Source organism: Trachemys scripta, chromosome 2 (genome assembly GCF_013100865.1).
Source record: "Trachemys scripta elegans isolate TJP31775 chromosome 2, CAS_Tse_1.0, whole genome shotgun sequence".
NCBI lineage: Eukaryota > Metazoa > Chordata > Testudines > Emydidae > Trachemys > Trachemys scripta.
This window is the reverse complement of record NC_048299.1, coordinates 276736692-276751877: the sequence shown is the minus strand read 5'-3', so window position 1 is coordinate 276751877 and position 15186 is coordinate 276736692. Positions and strand designations below refer to the sequence as shown.

Genomic DNA, 15186 nt, shown 5'->3' with positions numbered 1-15186 from the left:
TTGCATACAACTCATTCTCTCTCCCTAGGGAGGAGCAAAGGTTTACCCAATCCTGAAGAGATTTAACCCGGTGCTGTTTGCAGAATGTTTGCAGAATTCGGGAAGATGGTTCGGAATGAAGGGCCTGATCCTGGAAGTCCCACTGACTTCAATGGTAATATTAGGGCCCAGATCCTGAAAGGAATCTATGCACCTAACTCCCAGCGAAATCTATCAGTACTTTCAAGGATCTGGGCCCAAGTGAGGTCCCTAGGAACAGGAAGTCTCACAAGGATAGTCCCAGTCAGCTCAGGATTCTGTTTTGTTTCTTTGTTTACGAGGTTGATTTTTTTTCCCTTTCCCTTTTTCTCTTTAGCAAGAGAGGCAGCCTTTGTTTTATTCCCTCTGACTAATTAAAGCCCCTGACAGACAGCGACCAGCTGCTGTAGGATCTCAGCCTCGCCAGGAAAATTTCCTCAGAGGAGGGGGAAAAAAGGGTTGGATTATTAAAAAAATAAAGAAGTAACGACAAGAAGGTGCTCCATCATAATAAATCAAAGAGACAGGTTAGCCCGCATCGGTGGAGATGCTCATCTGGAGACTTATAAGGCAAGCACTACAACTGGGAAGTAAAGGAGCCACTTTCAGATGTGCAGTCCAGGGACACTGGGTCTCCATCACTTTAAAAGCCGCCAGGGTCTGGAGGAGATCCTCTAGAACTGCAGACATTCTGTCCCATTCCCACCCACCCTGCTGGGTGCCATGTGGAAGCCCCATTTGGCGCCCTGAAATCCATAACAGACAATGCCCCAGTGATCATAGGAGAGGGGACACTCTTGCCGTAGCAAAAGGGAACAATAGGTCAGTCTCAACTCCAATTCCCGCAATTCTGTCACAGAGCAAGGACAAGGAATGGAAGGATTTGCAATCAGCGACATCAACTAGGGTGGAATAATGAATGCTCCTGCCTGAGGCTGTTTGCTCTCCCTGCTACCTAATCTGTCTGCCTGGCAGGGGAGACGGATGCTCTTCCTTTTCTCTTAGACATCTTTTTTCCTTCTTTGCTTTCTGCCTCTCCTGATTACCATCCCGTTTTCTCTTTTCCTTCTTCCTCTCCCTAGCCACTCTCTCCAGTTTCTTTCTTTCCTCCCCAATTTGGCCCCTTTTGCCGTCTGTTTCACAGCCCTCTTTCCAGATCCTGTTTTTTTTCTTTCTGACCTCAGTTCTCCTCTCTTCAGCCCTCCTCTCCGTTCACTTTCTCGCTCCACCTTTCCTTCCTTCCTTCTCTTCTTTGCCAGTAACTCTGTGAAATGTGACTCTGTTAAAGCAGCAGCATTATCCTTGCTCCACTTCCCTGCTCGTGCCCCTGCATCAAACTAGCTCCATTTAGAACTAAGTCAGAGGATGATATTTCTCAATGCTGCACATGTTGTTCTTTCTGCCTCTCACATCCTCAGTGGTGATCAGGGCTGAGCAAATCCTGTATTTGACATAATCACCCTAATAATGTAACTCAGACATTTGACTGTTTCTTCTGTTCCCAAATTATTTGCAAACACACTTTTGATTTTTTTAAAAAAAATATGTTTGTAATTCAAAATGGTCTCATGGCTATTTTATGGGTCTGATCCAATACTCATTTGAAAGCAATAAGAATCTTTCCATTAACCTGCATGGGCTTCTGATCAAGCCTCAGGTGAATATATTTCACCCCAGGGATTGTTCATCAACCATTTGCTACTATGCCTTCAACTGGTCAGCATTCATGGCTTGCGTGTGGTCACCTGAGTCACATGGTATTGTTTCTGTTCCCTGGGTGGACAATTGAAACTTTACAAAGAGGAGGGACACCAAAGAGTTTTTAAGATGGCCACAAATATGTTTCCAGTGCACACCTTTGCACAAACGTATCTTTGCACCAGTTCTCAGAAGAGCGAACATTTTCATGAACAAAACAACCAACCAACCAACCAGACAAAATGTGCACAAATGTTTGCAGAAAATGATCAAAATGAGTAGAATGCCAATGAACTGAATGTGCTGTTTCCATCTGGCTGACTATCCTCAAATAGATTTTGGCAGCATTCACTCAGGTCTACCAGTATAAAGATCCTGAATCTAATTCTCATTTATGCTAAGGCCTCTTCATGCCATCCTGACAGTGTAAAGGGGACATAAAAATGGGTGTCGATATAATTTTCTCTCATTTTAAGTCTCCTTTTATTAATTATTATTATTTTGTGCATTGCAGTAGTTCCCAGCAGTCCCAGCCGTGGCCCAAGACCACACTGCGCTAGGTGCTGTACAAACACAGAATAGCTGGTCTCAATGAACTTATGGCCCGAGTTATGCTGCTGGAATGATTTACACTCACTTTAAGGCCCCTTTGCTCTTCCAGAGCAGAGCACAGACGCCCTGTGACAGCGCCTTAGCCAGCAATTCTGCTGCAGCTCCAAGGGCTCTGCAGAGCTAATGGGAGATGAACACTGAAGCTCGCCAGCAGAGTGAGCAGATGGGTCTCGCCCGCACCCAGGGAGCAGCGCGGTTGGATAAGCAGGCGCTGTTCTTCCCCAGTCACTTTTCTGAGCATCATAGAATCATAGACTCATAGAATATCAGGGTTGGAAGGGACCTCAGGAGGTCATCTAGTCCCACCCCCTGCTCAAAGCAGGACCAATTCCCAACTAAATCATCCCAGCCAGGGCTTTGTCAAGCCCGGCCTTAAAAACCTCCAAGGAAGGAGATTCCACTACCTCCCTAGGGAACCCATTCCAGTGCTTCACCGCCCTCCTAGTGAAATAGTGTTTCCTAATATCTAACCTAGACCTCCCCCACTGCAACTTGAGACCATTGCTCGCAACTTGAGACCATTGCTCAATGTAATTCGCACTGATGCCCAGTCGTCCTGTCACAATTCGTTGCGCCAGTAGCGAGGGCCAATGGGAAGGCTCGGCTTTCACCTCTTGGAAGAGTAACTCCTGGCATGTACTAATATTGTGGACCTGCTGCTGCCCAACATACACTGCTACCTGCTCTGCTGCAGGCGAGAAAGCCAGGCACACGCTGACACACACACTAGATCGGAGGAGAGGGGGGAAGAGCAGGACCTGGGCGAGGGGCGGGTCCCCCGTCACTGAAGTCAGCAGGAGTTTCGCCACTGACTTCAGTGAGAGCAGGTAGAGCCTACTTAAGGGCCAGCATTGCTAGGGGAGCCATAGGCCGCGGGGGGGGGGGGGGGAGGGGGGAAGTGTGAACTCTGCAGTTTTCTAAGCAGCACCCCCTCACGGGGAAGGGTTTGGGCCCCATAGTGGGCCCAGGGACCCCAAACTGCCCCTATTATACAATGTCAGTATAGACAGTTTATTCTCTTTAGCTCTTTCTCCCCAACTCCCCCTCATGTTGCTCCAGCCAAATAATTGTAAGAGGGGAAAGGACCAGGGGTTTCCAAGAGGCACCTGCTAAGCCTTCTAAATAAAGTGTGTAATGCTCATTCAGTGGAGAGCAATGAGCTACCCCTGTGGAGCAGGGAGGATCCCAGGGAGGGACTGTCACTCAGTGTGGTCTCTCTCTGTTACAGTGCCTCCCGTATCAATTCCTGGGTTTAATTAGCACCGCTTTGTTCAGGGCGGGGGCCAAACCTACACTCGACTCCTACGCTTCTGGCCATAATAGCACTTCCCGTTCTTTGTGATGTGCTTTGGGATCTCCGCATGAGAAGCGGTAAGTTAAGTTTTTCATTTCTTCCCCGCCTCTCTCTCTCGCCTCCCTTCATCAGACCAGGGCCTTCCTCAGCTCCCACTCCTATCCTTTCAGCCAGACAGATTCAAAGAACCACTACATCCTTTTGTTTCCTTCATGTGGTAACAAGCATCTTATTTAAAAACTGATAGAGAGCTTATTAGAAACGTATTCTTGGAATTTAGGGCCCCTTTTATACAATTTGGCCAGTCTAACAGGCAATTCCACACAATTATAGCAAGTAAAAATCACCCAGAGAGACATCTTAATGTGCTACTATTTATTAACAATTGCTAATTCTTCACTCTGTATCGAGCTCGCTCCCCAGATACCACATGGCAATTTGTGTTTAGTAAACAGCTCTGATAGTGCTCTCAATGCTGACGAGTGATCACACGGTGGATTATTAATAAGCAGCATCAAGAGAGCTTCCTTCAGTCTAGTAGAGAACCACAGAAATTAAGGGAAGAAAAGACTGATTCACTCACCTAGTCTCTCTCCCTAGCCAAGGCAAGATGTTGTCGTACAGTATATTCTCCAGAGCTTAGTTGACTTCACTCACAAATTACCAAAGGGATGAGGCTTCCACTACTTCCCTTCGAAGATTATTCTACATTCTTAAGGCCTGAACTTGCTCCTCCCAGCCCCTGACTTGGAAAGGAGCAGGATTGGACCTATACAGACTCTTAGGACTGTTTTCTCACTATCCAGCTAAATGGCTTAGAGCTTAGAACAGTGGTTCTCAACCTGGGGGTCGGGACCCCTCAGGGGGTCGTGAGGTTATTACATGGGGAGTCACGAGCTGTTAGCCTCCACCCCAAACCCCGCTTCGTCTCCAGCAATTATAATAGTGCTAAATATAAAAAAAGTGTTTTTAATGTATAAGGGGGGTCGCACTCAAAGGCTTGCTGTCTGAAAGAGGTCACCAGTACAAAAGTTTGAGAACCACTAGGTTAAGATAAGCGATTGTTGGTGAGGAATCCTGGGGTCTATACCCGGCTGCTCTTCCACTGACCTGCTTGGCTAGGTCATTTAAGCCAAACTTTTCAATGGCCCAACTTCAGGCAATTAAATCTGAAAATGTTGGACTTCACCCCTGAGCCACACCGAGCGTGAGACTGACACCCGTGGATGCCTGCTCCTGACTTCCCGCGGAGGCCGTGACTGCTTGTATTTCAAGAGGTGACAGCAGTGGCTACTCTGCCTCGCATATAACCGGCCGCCAAGTCGTCTCCCTCACCAACTGCTGCTCTGATATCATGCTGCCACACGCCACACCTTGCATGAGAACAGCACGAGGGAAGGCCTACTTCTGCTGTTGGAAAAATCACGGGACTGGGCTAATCTCGCAATTTCCGAGCAGTCTCTGAAACGGCGATTTTTCACAGGACCCTACTTAGGACAGAGAGCTACTATTATCTGCTCCACCCTTGCACAACATTAAAGTATGGACAGCACTCAGGTGGCCTGGAGGAGAGGTGAGGGGCCCAGCTATCTTTTGAATCTCGGCACCTTGCCTGAGACAGAAGAGTAGCTCTCTGCCAGCCCTTCCCTTCCAACATAGTCTACATTCCAAAGGGGAAGGCGGGAGTAATTCTGAAGCCTCAGCTACTCCCTCAGAGGAAAGCTGATAATGATCAAGACAATCCATCAGTGCAGCCTCCAGTCCCTTCCATGACTGCCAAGTCCAGGCAGGGACTTAGGGAGACCCTGTGTGGTGATGGTAGGAAGAATCTGTTCTGAGAGAGGAGGAGAGGGTCACAGGGCCTATCTGAGACCAGCAGCCTCAATAAAGGATCCCATTTCTATTCATTACAACCCAGCCATGTCTCCTCTCTGCACTGTCCCGCTGATGATCAAGAAAAGCAAATCCTTCCGATCCTGTGCTTATATTAGCCCCCACAGACCTGACCTTGCACCCTCAACTCCCATCAACTTTGCGGCAGGAGCACCCACTACCTGACCGGATTGCGCCCTGCTGGAAGCAGTCATGCAACCGCCATCACCAGTTACAAAATGAGTCCATGGCAGACTGGGAAAGGGAAAGGAAATCCAGATTGTGTTTATCCTGATCTGAGCGGCGTCCTGGGTGGACGCCAGCCGACAGCACTCCACCAAATAATTCCAAAACAACTCACTGTTTGTTTTTCTCTTTAAATGTCGAGTTGGCGAAAGACACCAGATTGACAGCCCTTGGGAGGGAGGCCTCTCCCCACAGAATGGGCCGGACAAGCTTCCCCCCACTCACCCCACTGGGAGCGAGCCCTGACCTCACCGAGGGACCAGCCTTTGGGGAGCTCAGCATCCTTGACTCATTCAAGCCTTGGCTTCCTCTAGGAGGATGCCAGCCAGGGGCCAATGTGGCAGTAGTTTTAGGACATTGAACCATTTCTGTTGACACCACCTAATTCCAGACCTTGGGCCTGCTCAGTGCGTAGATGAGCAAGGTGGGGAGGGTTCCTTGTGCCTTGGGAGAGGACAATTCTGAGTTCATACAAAGCACCAACCCTGTTCCCTTTATTCACTTGAACACAGGTGGCACAAGCCACACTGGAAATGACACTCAACCTAACCCGGCAGGACCTTCACTGGCAAGACCTCCATGGCGCCATCAGTGGCCCTTCAACAAAGGGTGCTAATTAGTGCCAGTCACTACGATGATTCTTCTCTACTAGGAACCAGGCAGACACCAGGAATTTCAGTGAAGAGCTGTGGCTGGTAATGGCTTTTGGGGATTTCTGACCTTAACTGGATTTGAACCGGTGACTTAGAACAACTCTGTATCCCATCACCAGTCCTATAAGACATCACCTCCCCCATTGGCTGATACTCGCCCTGCAATCTTCAGCCACAGAACAGATCTGATCTGTTGAGCCTCACAGGTGTTTTGTACCGTTATGATGACAGTGACATCTTCATCTAGTAGCCCTCTGAGGTGCCCATATGATCAAACCTGTCTTCGTCCTCTCAGTCAGTACGATACACAGACATTTGCCAGCACGGCGCATTAGCAGGGAGTCACGTTGCTAAACCACTCCCTTTCCCCAGGGAACATTTACCTCCACATACCACTCAAACAACAAGGCCCTGATCTGGATTCTCATCCACTAACGCAGAGGTAAACACCACCACAGTTAATGATGTTAAGGGAGTGTACGTCAGATCAGAATCAGCCCTCAATGGTTTACAGATTCATCGATTCCAAGGTCACAAGGGACCACTGTGATCATCTAACTTGACCTCGTGTATAACACAGGCCACAAAAACTTCCCTGAAACAACTGCTGTTTGAACTAGAGCAGCTATTGTAGGGAAAAAAACATCCAATCTTGATTTAGAAATTGCTAGGGATGGAGAATCCACCATGAGCCTTGGTAAGTTGTTTCAATGGTTAATTACCTCACTGTAAAAAAATGTCTCTTTATTTCCAGTCTGAAGTAATCTAGCTTCATCTTCCAGTCATTGGATCTTTAATATTTCTTCTCTTTAAGGTCTTCCGTTTACGGCCTGTTACACTAGCAGCGCTGACACTGCTCACTTACTTAGCAGAGCAGGGAGAGTAATCTCTAATAAATACTGTGCAGCCTCTTTTTGCTTTTTATTAACTTATTCGTCATTTGCCAGTTTGTTCCCGGTTCACAGACAGGCCGCATGTAGCTAACCATGAGTATTCAACACACATTAAAAATGTTAACCCTGTCAGCTACTTTTGATTGGGCAGGTAACGCACGTGATATCATTTCTGCTCCCTGATTGGATGAGCATAACTCTTAGCATCAGTTTGCGGGCTCAAATATGCATGTTTGAAATCTGCTTTCCGTTTGCTTTCTATTCATATTCCCCAGTTCTGCTCAAAGTTTGCCATGTCTGCCAATAAACTCATCCACCAGGCTATTCATGGAAAGCAAAAGTATTAAAGGGCACAAGCACGGCTGAAGCTGATTCATTTTGTTTTAAGTGAGCAGATATTTGAGGGGGGGGGGGGGATGATTTATTCTCCTGGCCAAAATACTGCTAATTCAGGGCCAACCCATACCATTACAGGGGGGAAAAGAGGATCAGGCAAGAGGATTCAGAAAGCTTAGTTGAGTGTCCTGACATAAGCTCTTCCTGGAACTCAGATACCACAGAGATGGGTGCTGTATTAGATAGATAGATAGATAGATAGATAGATAGATAGATAGATGCTGTAAGTAAATGGATGGATGGATGGATGGATGGATGGATGGATGGATGGATGGATAGGTAGATGCTGTAAATAGATGGATAGGTAGGAAGGTTTGATTGACTAGTTTCTGTGCCATGGCCTTCTAGCACAAAGATCCCAGAGAAAAGCAAATTTCAATCCCACAGGGCCTACGCCTCCTTCACTGCTCTGTATAACCCACTGGTAACACGGCTATCTTCAGAGCCAGGCTGCTAGCGGCCATGCCCGTGCCATACCCGCTTCCTTCCCAGGCAGCCATAGGAGCGAATGTTGCTCTAGCAGCACTAACTTCCACGGCCAGCTAAGGTGGAAATGCCAGCACCAATCTCCTCCACGCTCATATAAACCCCGAGCCTACAGGGTACCAACTGCCCAGTGATCACGCAGAGGGGCTTCAAAAGGCTCCCAGGGAGGGCTGGAGTACCTCAGAGTGACGCTGCTCACCCCCCCTGCAGCTTTCAGTGCATTTCTGCCCTCCCTCCCGGGAACAGAGCCACATCTTCTACCCATCTCTGATGGTTGCTTTCCAGGTGGGAATTAACGGGCATGGTGGGGGAGGGTGGTGTCCTTGTCAGAATCCCCCCCTCTCAGTAAACAAGGCTCCCATGTGGTGACCTATGACTGGGCACAGGGCAGCTGCTCCATTTGCTAGCTGAGCGTCCCTTCCGGGTGATAAGCCTGCCCCCGCATTCAAACTCGAATGGAGTGTGATCCCTCCCTAACACCCGGAGACACAGCAACCCACCTTAATCACACCAGAAACACTGCCTGAAACAGGTGATAGACAACCGGCCCGTCCAACCCTGGGTGTGAGTGGGCATCAGGCCGCTGGCTCATCCCCGCTTACGCCGGAGAGTGAATTTGGCTCAGTATTGCTCATGCTGAAGCGATGAATCCCACAAAGCTCCCTTCCGTCAGATGAAGAGTGACGGGGTGACACAGCATCTGCCGGCAGAGGAGTCACTGACAGCACTGTGAGGAACTCACAGGGGATGGCTTGGCAGTAGGGCAGGGGAGATGCTGTGTGGTAGTTCACATTCCCTCCCCCTCACCCCCGAGTTTCACACTGTGAGTTTAGGATTTAACTGAAACCATAATGCCAAAACAGAAGCTCAGCAAACCTTAGCCAGGTTTTGAGTCAAAGCCAGGAACAACTACCAAGCCGTCCACCAGACCACAAACAAGAACCCCTAGCTTTTATAGTGTTTTTCTTCGTAGATCTCAAAGTAAACTGAGGCACAGAGAGGGGAAATGACTTGCCCCAGGTCAGTAGCAGAGCAAGGAACAGAACCAGGTCTCTTGTATCCCTGTCTAATGTGCTAACCACTAGGATACACTGCCCCAGTTATGGAGCTGGGATGACTGTTTATTACACTGTTCATAACCCGTTCACTGCTACATTGTGTTCCCTTTGTCCGCTTGCTGTACTCACCTCTTGTCTCTCATCATAAACTTAGATTATAAGCACTCTGTGTCAGGGGCTGTTCTTTAGTTAAATGCATGTATAGCACCTATCACAATAGGGTGCCAAGCCCTGATTGCTGCCTCTGGGCACAACAACAACAACATCCATCCCTGGCACCTGGAATTCAGTCTAGGTTCTCTCCAAACTCAGCTCAGGCTTATCCGACTTTCTCCCCAAACGCAACCCAGCTTCTCTACAAATTCAGGCCAGGCTCATGTCAAACTCAGACCAGGGTCATCCCAGATTCACCCTCAATTGTACCCAAATTCAACCCAGTGTCACAGAACAACTCACAAGCTTCCAAAAGTCTGCCAAGACCCAAGTCTTTATTTAATCCCACATAGGGTGACCAGATGTCCCTATTTTATAGGGACAGTCCCAATATTTGGGGCATTTTCTTCTACAGGTGCCTATTACCCCCCCCCCCGCCCCCGTCCCGATTTTTCACACTTGCTGTCTGGTCACCCTAATCCCACATCTCAGGTTTGCGCAGCTCCAGTCCCTATGCTCTCAGAGACCCAGGCCTTCAGCTGCTGTATATCTATCGGCATAGCTCCATCAGAATCCACTGTCACTTACTCCTCTTTGCAGTGCTTTAGGGATACCAGTGGCCTATAAAGCTCTGTTGAAAACCAGAATCAATCCAGTTTCTATTCCAAAAGTAGCTAAGAGAAAGTTGGCCATTAAAAAAGATAAACACATTTCAAATTGCCTGCTTCCAGGTAAATAAGAGAGCTTCTGAAACAACAGGCAAGCACATTCCACGAAGGCTGAGACCACAAAATAACCCTATGCTCCTTCCAGCCAAGTCCTCAAAGTACTGAGAGGACCGCGCAGAAGGGCTAATCATGCGGACGACCTTCATCTAAACAGCTACAAAATTAACATGTAATAGAGAAATAAGCCCAAGAAGCTTCCTCTTATCACTTAGATTAGATCTGGGGATCCAATACAGAAAGCCCCATGGTATTAGAATTCAGTCCCCTATTAATGGGACGGAAGGGAAATACAATGTTGATCCATTAAGATGCCCCCTCGCTGCTGCTACCCAGATTCTCGGGACAGGAGCTATCATAAAGCTATGTTTCACCACTCCTACAGTTGGGGAGGAGGGGGACCCAGGCTCCACCCCTACCACATGCTGGCTAGTATGGCCATGCCAGAGGAAGTACTCTGTGCCAGGAACAGACGTGGTGCAGGGTACATGCCCCGCCAAGCAGGAGGAAACCACAGACAGACTGTAACTCAGAAACCCAGCCTGCAACAGTGCACTGCCCCTTACTCAGGGGAAAGGCAGGCTAGATTGGACACTGCAGCTGCTGCTGTTTTGGTGCAGGGATGGGCAAATCAGCCTCGGTAAGAAACTGCAGAAACCTCATTTAAAACTTACACCAAAACCAAGCTGAACCTCAACACAAAACCCTTCTGAGACAAGAAAAAGTTCGGCCAATTGCCTCCACCCTTGTCTTATTTTTGCCTCTCCATCTCCAGGTTCTGGCTCCAGCAGCAGGGGCAGGGCAATCCCAGAAGCAGGATCTCTTACCAGGAAATCTCCTGAGATTTCCAGCCCAAAGACTTAATTTCAGAAATCCTGAGAGGCTCGGAGCCCCCTCTCCTTAGAATCACAGGGTCAGCCCCCAGATTTGCAAATTCGGGAGGTTTGCATAAACAGCTGAAGGTGCGGGGGCTTGTCTGAACTGAATTTGAATTCCAAAACTTTCTTGGCACATCAATAGCTAGTGCAGGGAGGCTGTTGGCTTAAAAGGTGGAGCTTCCTCATGCTACAGGGGATAGCACTTAGCTCCTTATATAGGATTGTCGTACTCAGGGTGCTTACCAGCCACAAAGATCGTTTCGCAGAGGGGGCAATGAGGCAGAGAGCAGTCAAAGAGGGTTACCCCAAATGGGATTAGGCCAGCTCAGTAAGGCTGGCCCCAGGGCGAGCTGGGTTTTGCACGTTTCTGAAAGACAAGCATCTCCAACTCCATAGCATCACCTAGCACCATCTCTGGGCTTTGCTTCCGTGACACTGGAGAGAACAGTACATCACCTGTTCCTTTAGGTCGCCCATGCAAGCACTACAACAGGGTCTCCCCTATATAGTGAGCACGTCTGAGAGGCAGCCCAGTGCGGCGTGGCCATAGACACAGACATAACGCTAACTCTGAGTGATGGGGAGAGCATGGTGGTTACTTTGGGCCTAAAGGTCCTTGCCTGGAGGTCCAGCAGAGATGAAACATACCGAGTGAAGACAATGCAAATACAGACATGCCTTGGGTCTGATCTCCACCATTTTAACTAAGTCCTGGAGCCTTTTATTTTATTTACAATGAATTTTGCCATTTGGTATTACACCACCGTGGGTTCTGCTCTGGTGGCTACAGTTTTAAGCTTAACAGAGTCACCTTTGCTACAAGCTTCAGATTTAGAGTCTAGTGTGGCTGGAGTTATACGGCATAAAGGTGTTTATACAAGCGCAGCACAGTTTTCACTATAAACACCCTGAAACCAGTAGAACTGCCTCCACGTTCAGGGGCTGCATCAGTTTTTCTACCAATTTAATTAAGTCAGAACAAGACATGACCTTAGTCTTGCTAATAGTCACCTCCCTTTTACTCAGGCTCACTACTCCTTTCCCACGCCATCTTCGAGAGGAAATCTGCAGTGGGACTTCATCACCAGCCCATGCCTCAGTATCAGTGGGGGCTGGGGGCTGCCACTCAGAGAGTCTCCATACTGGGCCCTGGTGCATCCCCGCGTCCTACCCCGCAGCGGGGCTTGGGCATGGGTCATGGCAGGAGTAAAGTGTGGGAGGGTACATACACCAACCACCATCATGGGCATCACTAAGGTTTGAACCCGGGCCTTCCCAAGCTGGGAGCCTGAACCTCTGCTGCTCGAGCTAAAAGACTTGTATCCTCTGCAGATCAGGCCCAGGGAGGAAGGTGGCATAATACACACTGAACAGCACTCCACTGAGTGGCAGGCGATGGGCACTGGCTGGCACAGCTGAGCTCAGCCTGGCGCACAAGCCAAGCATCCCCAGGGAAGTTGGGAACGACTCCTATAAAACATTGGCCTAGCAGGTCGCCTTCACACAGCCACTGTCTCACACCGATCAAGTCTACGTGGCTGGGAGCAAGGCAGTCACAGCCCATGCAGCAAAGGGTGGGGAGCTAGGGTGGCTTGTGCCAATGTTACCATTTCCTTCTGGCCATTTACAGGCCTTGCCAGGATATCTAATTACCCCCACCCTCAAGTTGGAGCTACAATCCCTTTAAATCGCTGCTTTCTGGCAAGAGCAAAAGGGACATCAGGGACTACTCTACGAGTCAGTCACCGCCCTGGTGAAGCCGTTTCAAAGTGGGTTAGCAGCTGGACCTGCCTGGGCCTAAGCAAACACAGCCAACACTGTGTCTTTAAAGCCACTTCAGTGCAGATGTTGTTTCCATGGTAACTAGTGGACCAAATATATTAGTGTTTCTAATAATAAACCAAACCTTCAACTTGGAAAATGTGCTTCCCCCACCCCTTCTTCCTTTACCCTCCTTTTCCCTAAATTAAACCGGCATTTACTGAGCAAGGTGTAATTAGTAAACGATTGGAAGGGCCTAGTAACTCCTTGTGCCCGAGCAGATGGAAGTGTCACATGAGGCACGGTGTTCATTTGTGAATCGATGTGCGCCTGGGATCTGCGCAGAAATGGCTGAAATATTTTTTTTTTAAATCAACCCCAACTAAAGACATTGGGATGACTCTATGAACCCCTGGGAGCAACGCCCCAGCACCGACTTTGCATGCGCTCCGCATTCCCAGAGACCAGGCATGACTCCACTCTGGAGCTGGGATCGGCTCTAGGAATCCTTTACTTTTTCAAACACTCTCCTTGAGACCCAACGTTTGCTTCCCTTTAAATAAAGAAGCAGAAACTTCACATACACACACACACACACCCCTCCAGCCCCCACCCCTACTCCCCACCCCCTTCAAACAACAACCGAGTCAGCAAAGCAGTACAAACCCTTTCAGGGTCTACCAATCAGGGATGATCGGCAACCAGAGATCGCACCAAGGTTGAAAGGGGAAAAGGAAGGGGTGGAGAACGTGCAAAGATTAAGTGCGGGCACTGACAACAGTGCAGATGCCAGCCTGTGCGAGTCCCCTCCCTGGTTCCACCAACATTCATATTCAAATCCACAGTGCAGGAAGAGAGCGGGGCGGGGGTGTGGGGGAGGCCCCTGAAACCGACAATACAATCACTGCAGCAGCCACAGCAACCCAAATGTATTCCACCGTGCAGGCTCCAGCTCACGCTGCAATTGAGGAAGGGGGAGTAGGGTGACCCGATAGCAAGTATGAAAAATCGGGACGGGGGTGGAGGGTAATAGGTGCCTCCATGAGACAATGCCCTGAATATCAGGACTGTCCCTATAAAATAGGGACATCTGGTCACCCTAAGGGGGAGGGAGGGTGGCAGGAGGGCAATTTGGGGAGACAAGGGGAGGGATCTGCTCTCTGTCTCCCAAGGGCTCGCTGCCCCCGAACATCCTGACTTAAGGAATCGGTGGCACTTCAATGCAGCAGGCTTCCTCGGTCGGGTTTGTTTTTAGGTCACAGCCTGTCAGCGGCACATCTGAGCCGCTTTGCCGTGTTTTCATCTTTCTATATTGCAATGTCTACACGCACACATGTTCGAAAGCTCATCTCTCTCGCCAACAGAAGTTGGTCCAATAAAAGATATTACCTCCCCCACCTTGTCTCTCTCTCCACACACACACACCCACACACACACACACATGCACACACACACACACCCCTCCAGCAGCATCCTGGTCCCTCCGCCTCCCAGCACCCAGGCTGGTATTGGCGATTGATTGTCATTTAAATGTCACACTCTGGACGCTGTGCCATTCTGGGCTGGGATTTTTTTCCCCCCTCTCCTTTCTTTCTTGGCATTCTTTCATTCTTTCTTCATTGTATGTTATTGGCAGGACTTACCATGTCTGAGCTGAGCTGGGCTAAGATGGCGAAGGTAGAGAGTCTCTCACAGAGGCATTTAGTTCGGAAGGAATCGACTGGGACTGTTCGGCAGCCGCGCCAGGACCAGGCACCAAGCTGGGAGGAGGAGGAGGAGGAGGAGGATCTGTTAAGGGAGGGGGTGGCAAAGTGCAGAGAGGCGAGAGAGACAGCAGAGAGAGAGAGAGAGGGAGAGAGAGGGAGAGACAGAGTGAGAGGAGGCAGCAAAAAGAAAAACCATCACCAACAAAATGAAAAAGATACAGCCAGAGCACTGACCCCCTCCTCCTCCCCACATGCTGGGAGCATCACCACCCCCCACAAGCTGGACTCCCATCCCGGCACAGAGCTGCCCTCCCCATCCCAGCACACAGGGCTCCCCTCCCCCAGCAATACCCACACCCCAGGACACAGCTCCCCTCCCACAGCATCACCCCATCTCAGCACACAGCTCCCCTCCGCCAGCATCACCCCCATCCCAGGACACAGCTCCCCTCCCACAGCATCACCCCATCCCAGCACACAGGGCTCCCCTCCCCCAGCATCACCCCCATCCCAGCACACAGCTCCCCTCCCCCAGCATCACTCCCATCCCAGGACACATCTCAGCATCACCCTCATCCCAGTACACAGCTCCCCTCCCCCAGCATCTCCCCCATCCCAGCACAGAGCTCCCCTCCCCCAGCAACACCCCATCCCAGGACACAGCTTCCCTCCCCCATCCCAGGACACAGCTCCCCTCCCCCAGCAATACCCCCACATCAGGACACAACTCCCCTCCC

The 15186-nt window shown here is 49.7% G+C and overlaps 1 protein-coding gene across 1 annotated transcript in view; it reads right to left on the bottom strand.

Moving 5' to 3' along the window:
- Positions 1–15186, bottom strand: part of ADGRB1 (adhesion G protein-coupled receptor B1) — a gene marked incomplete in the record, with an annotated part of 371095 nt that overhangs the window by 87298 nt on the left and 268611 nt on the right. The window contains 1 exon segment of the mRNA XM_034763711.1: positions 14387–14503. Within this exon segment, the coding sequence (XP_034619602.1) occupies positions 14387–14503 (117 nt within the window).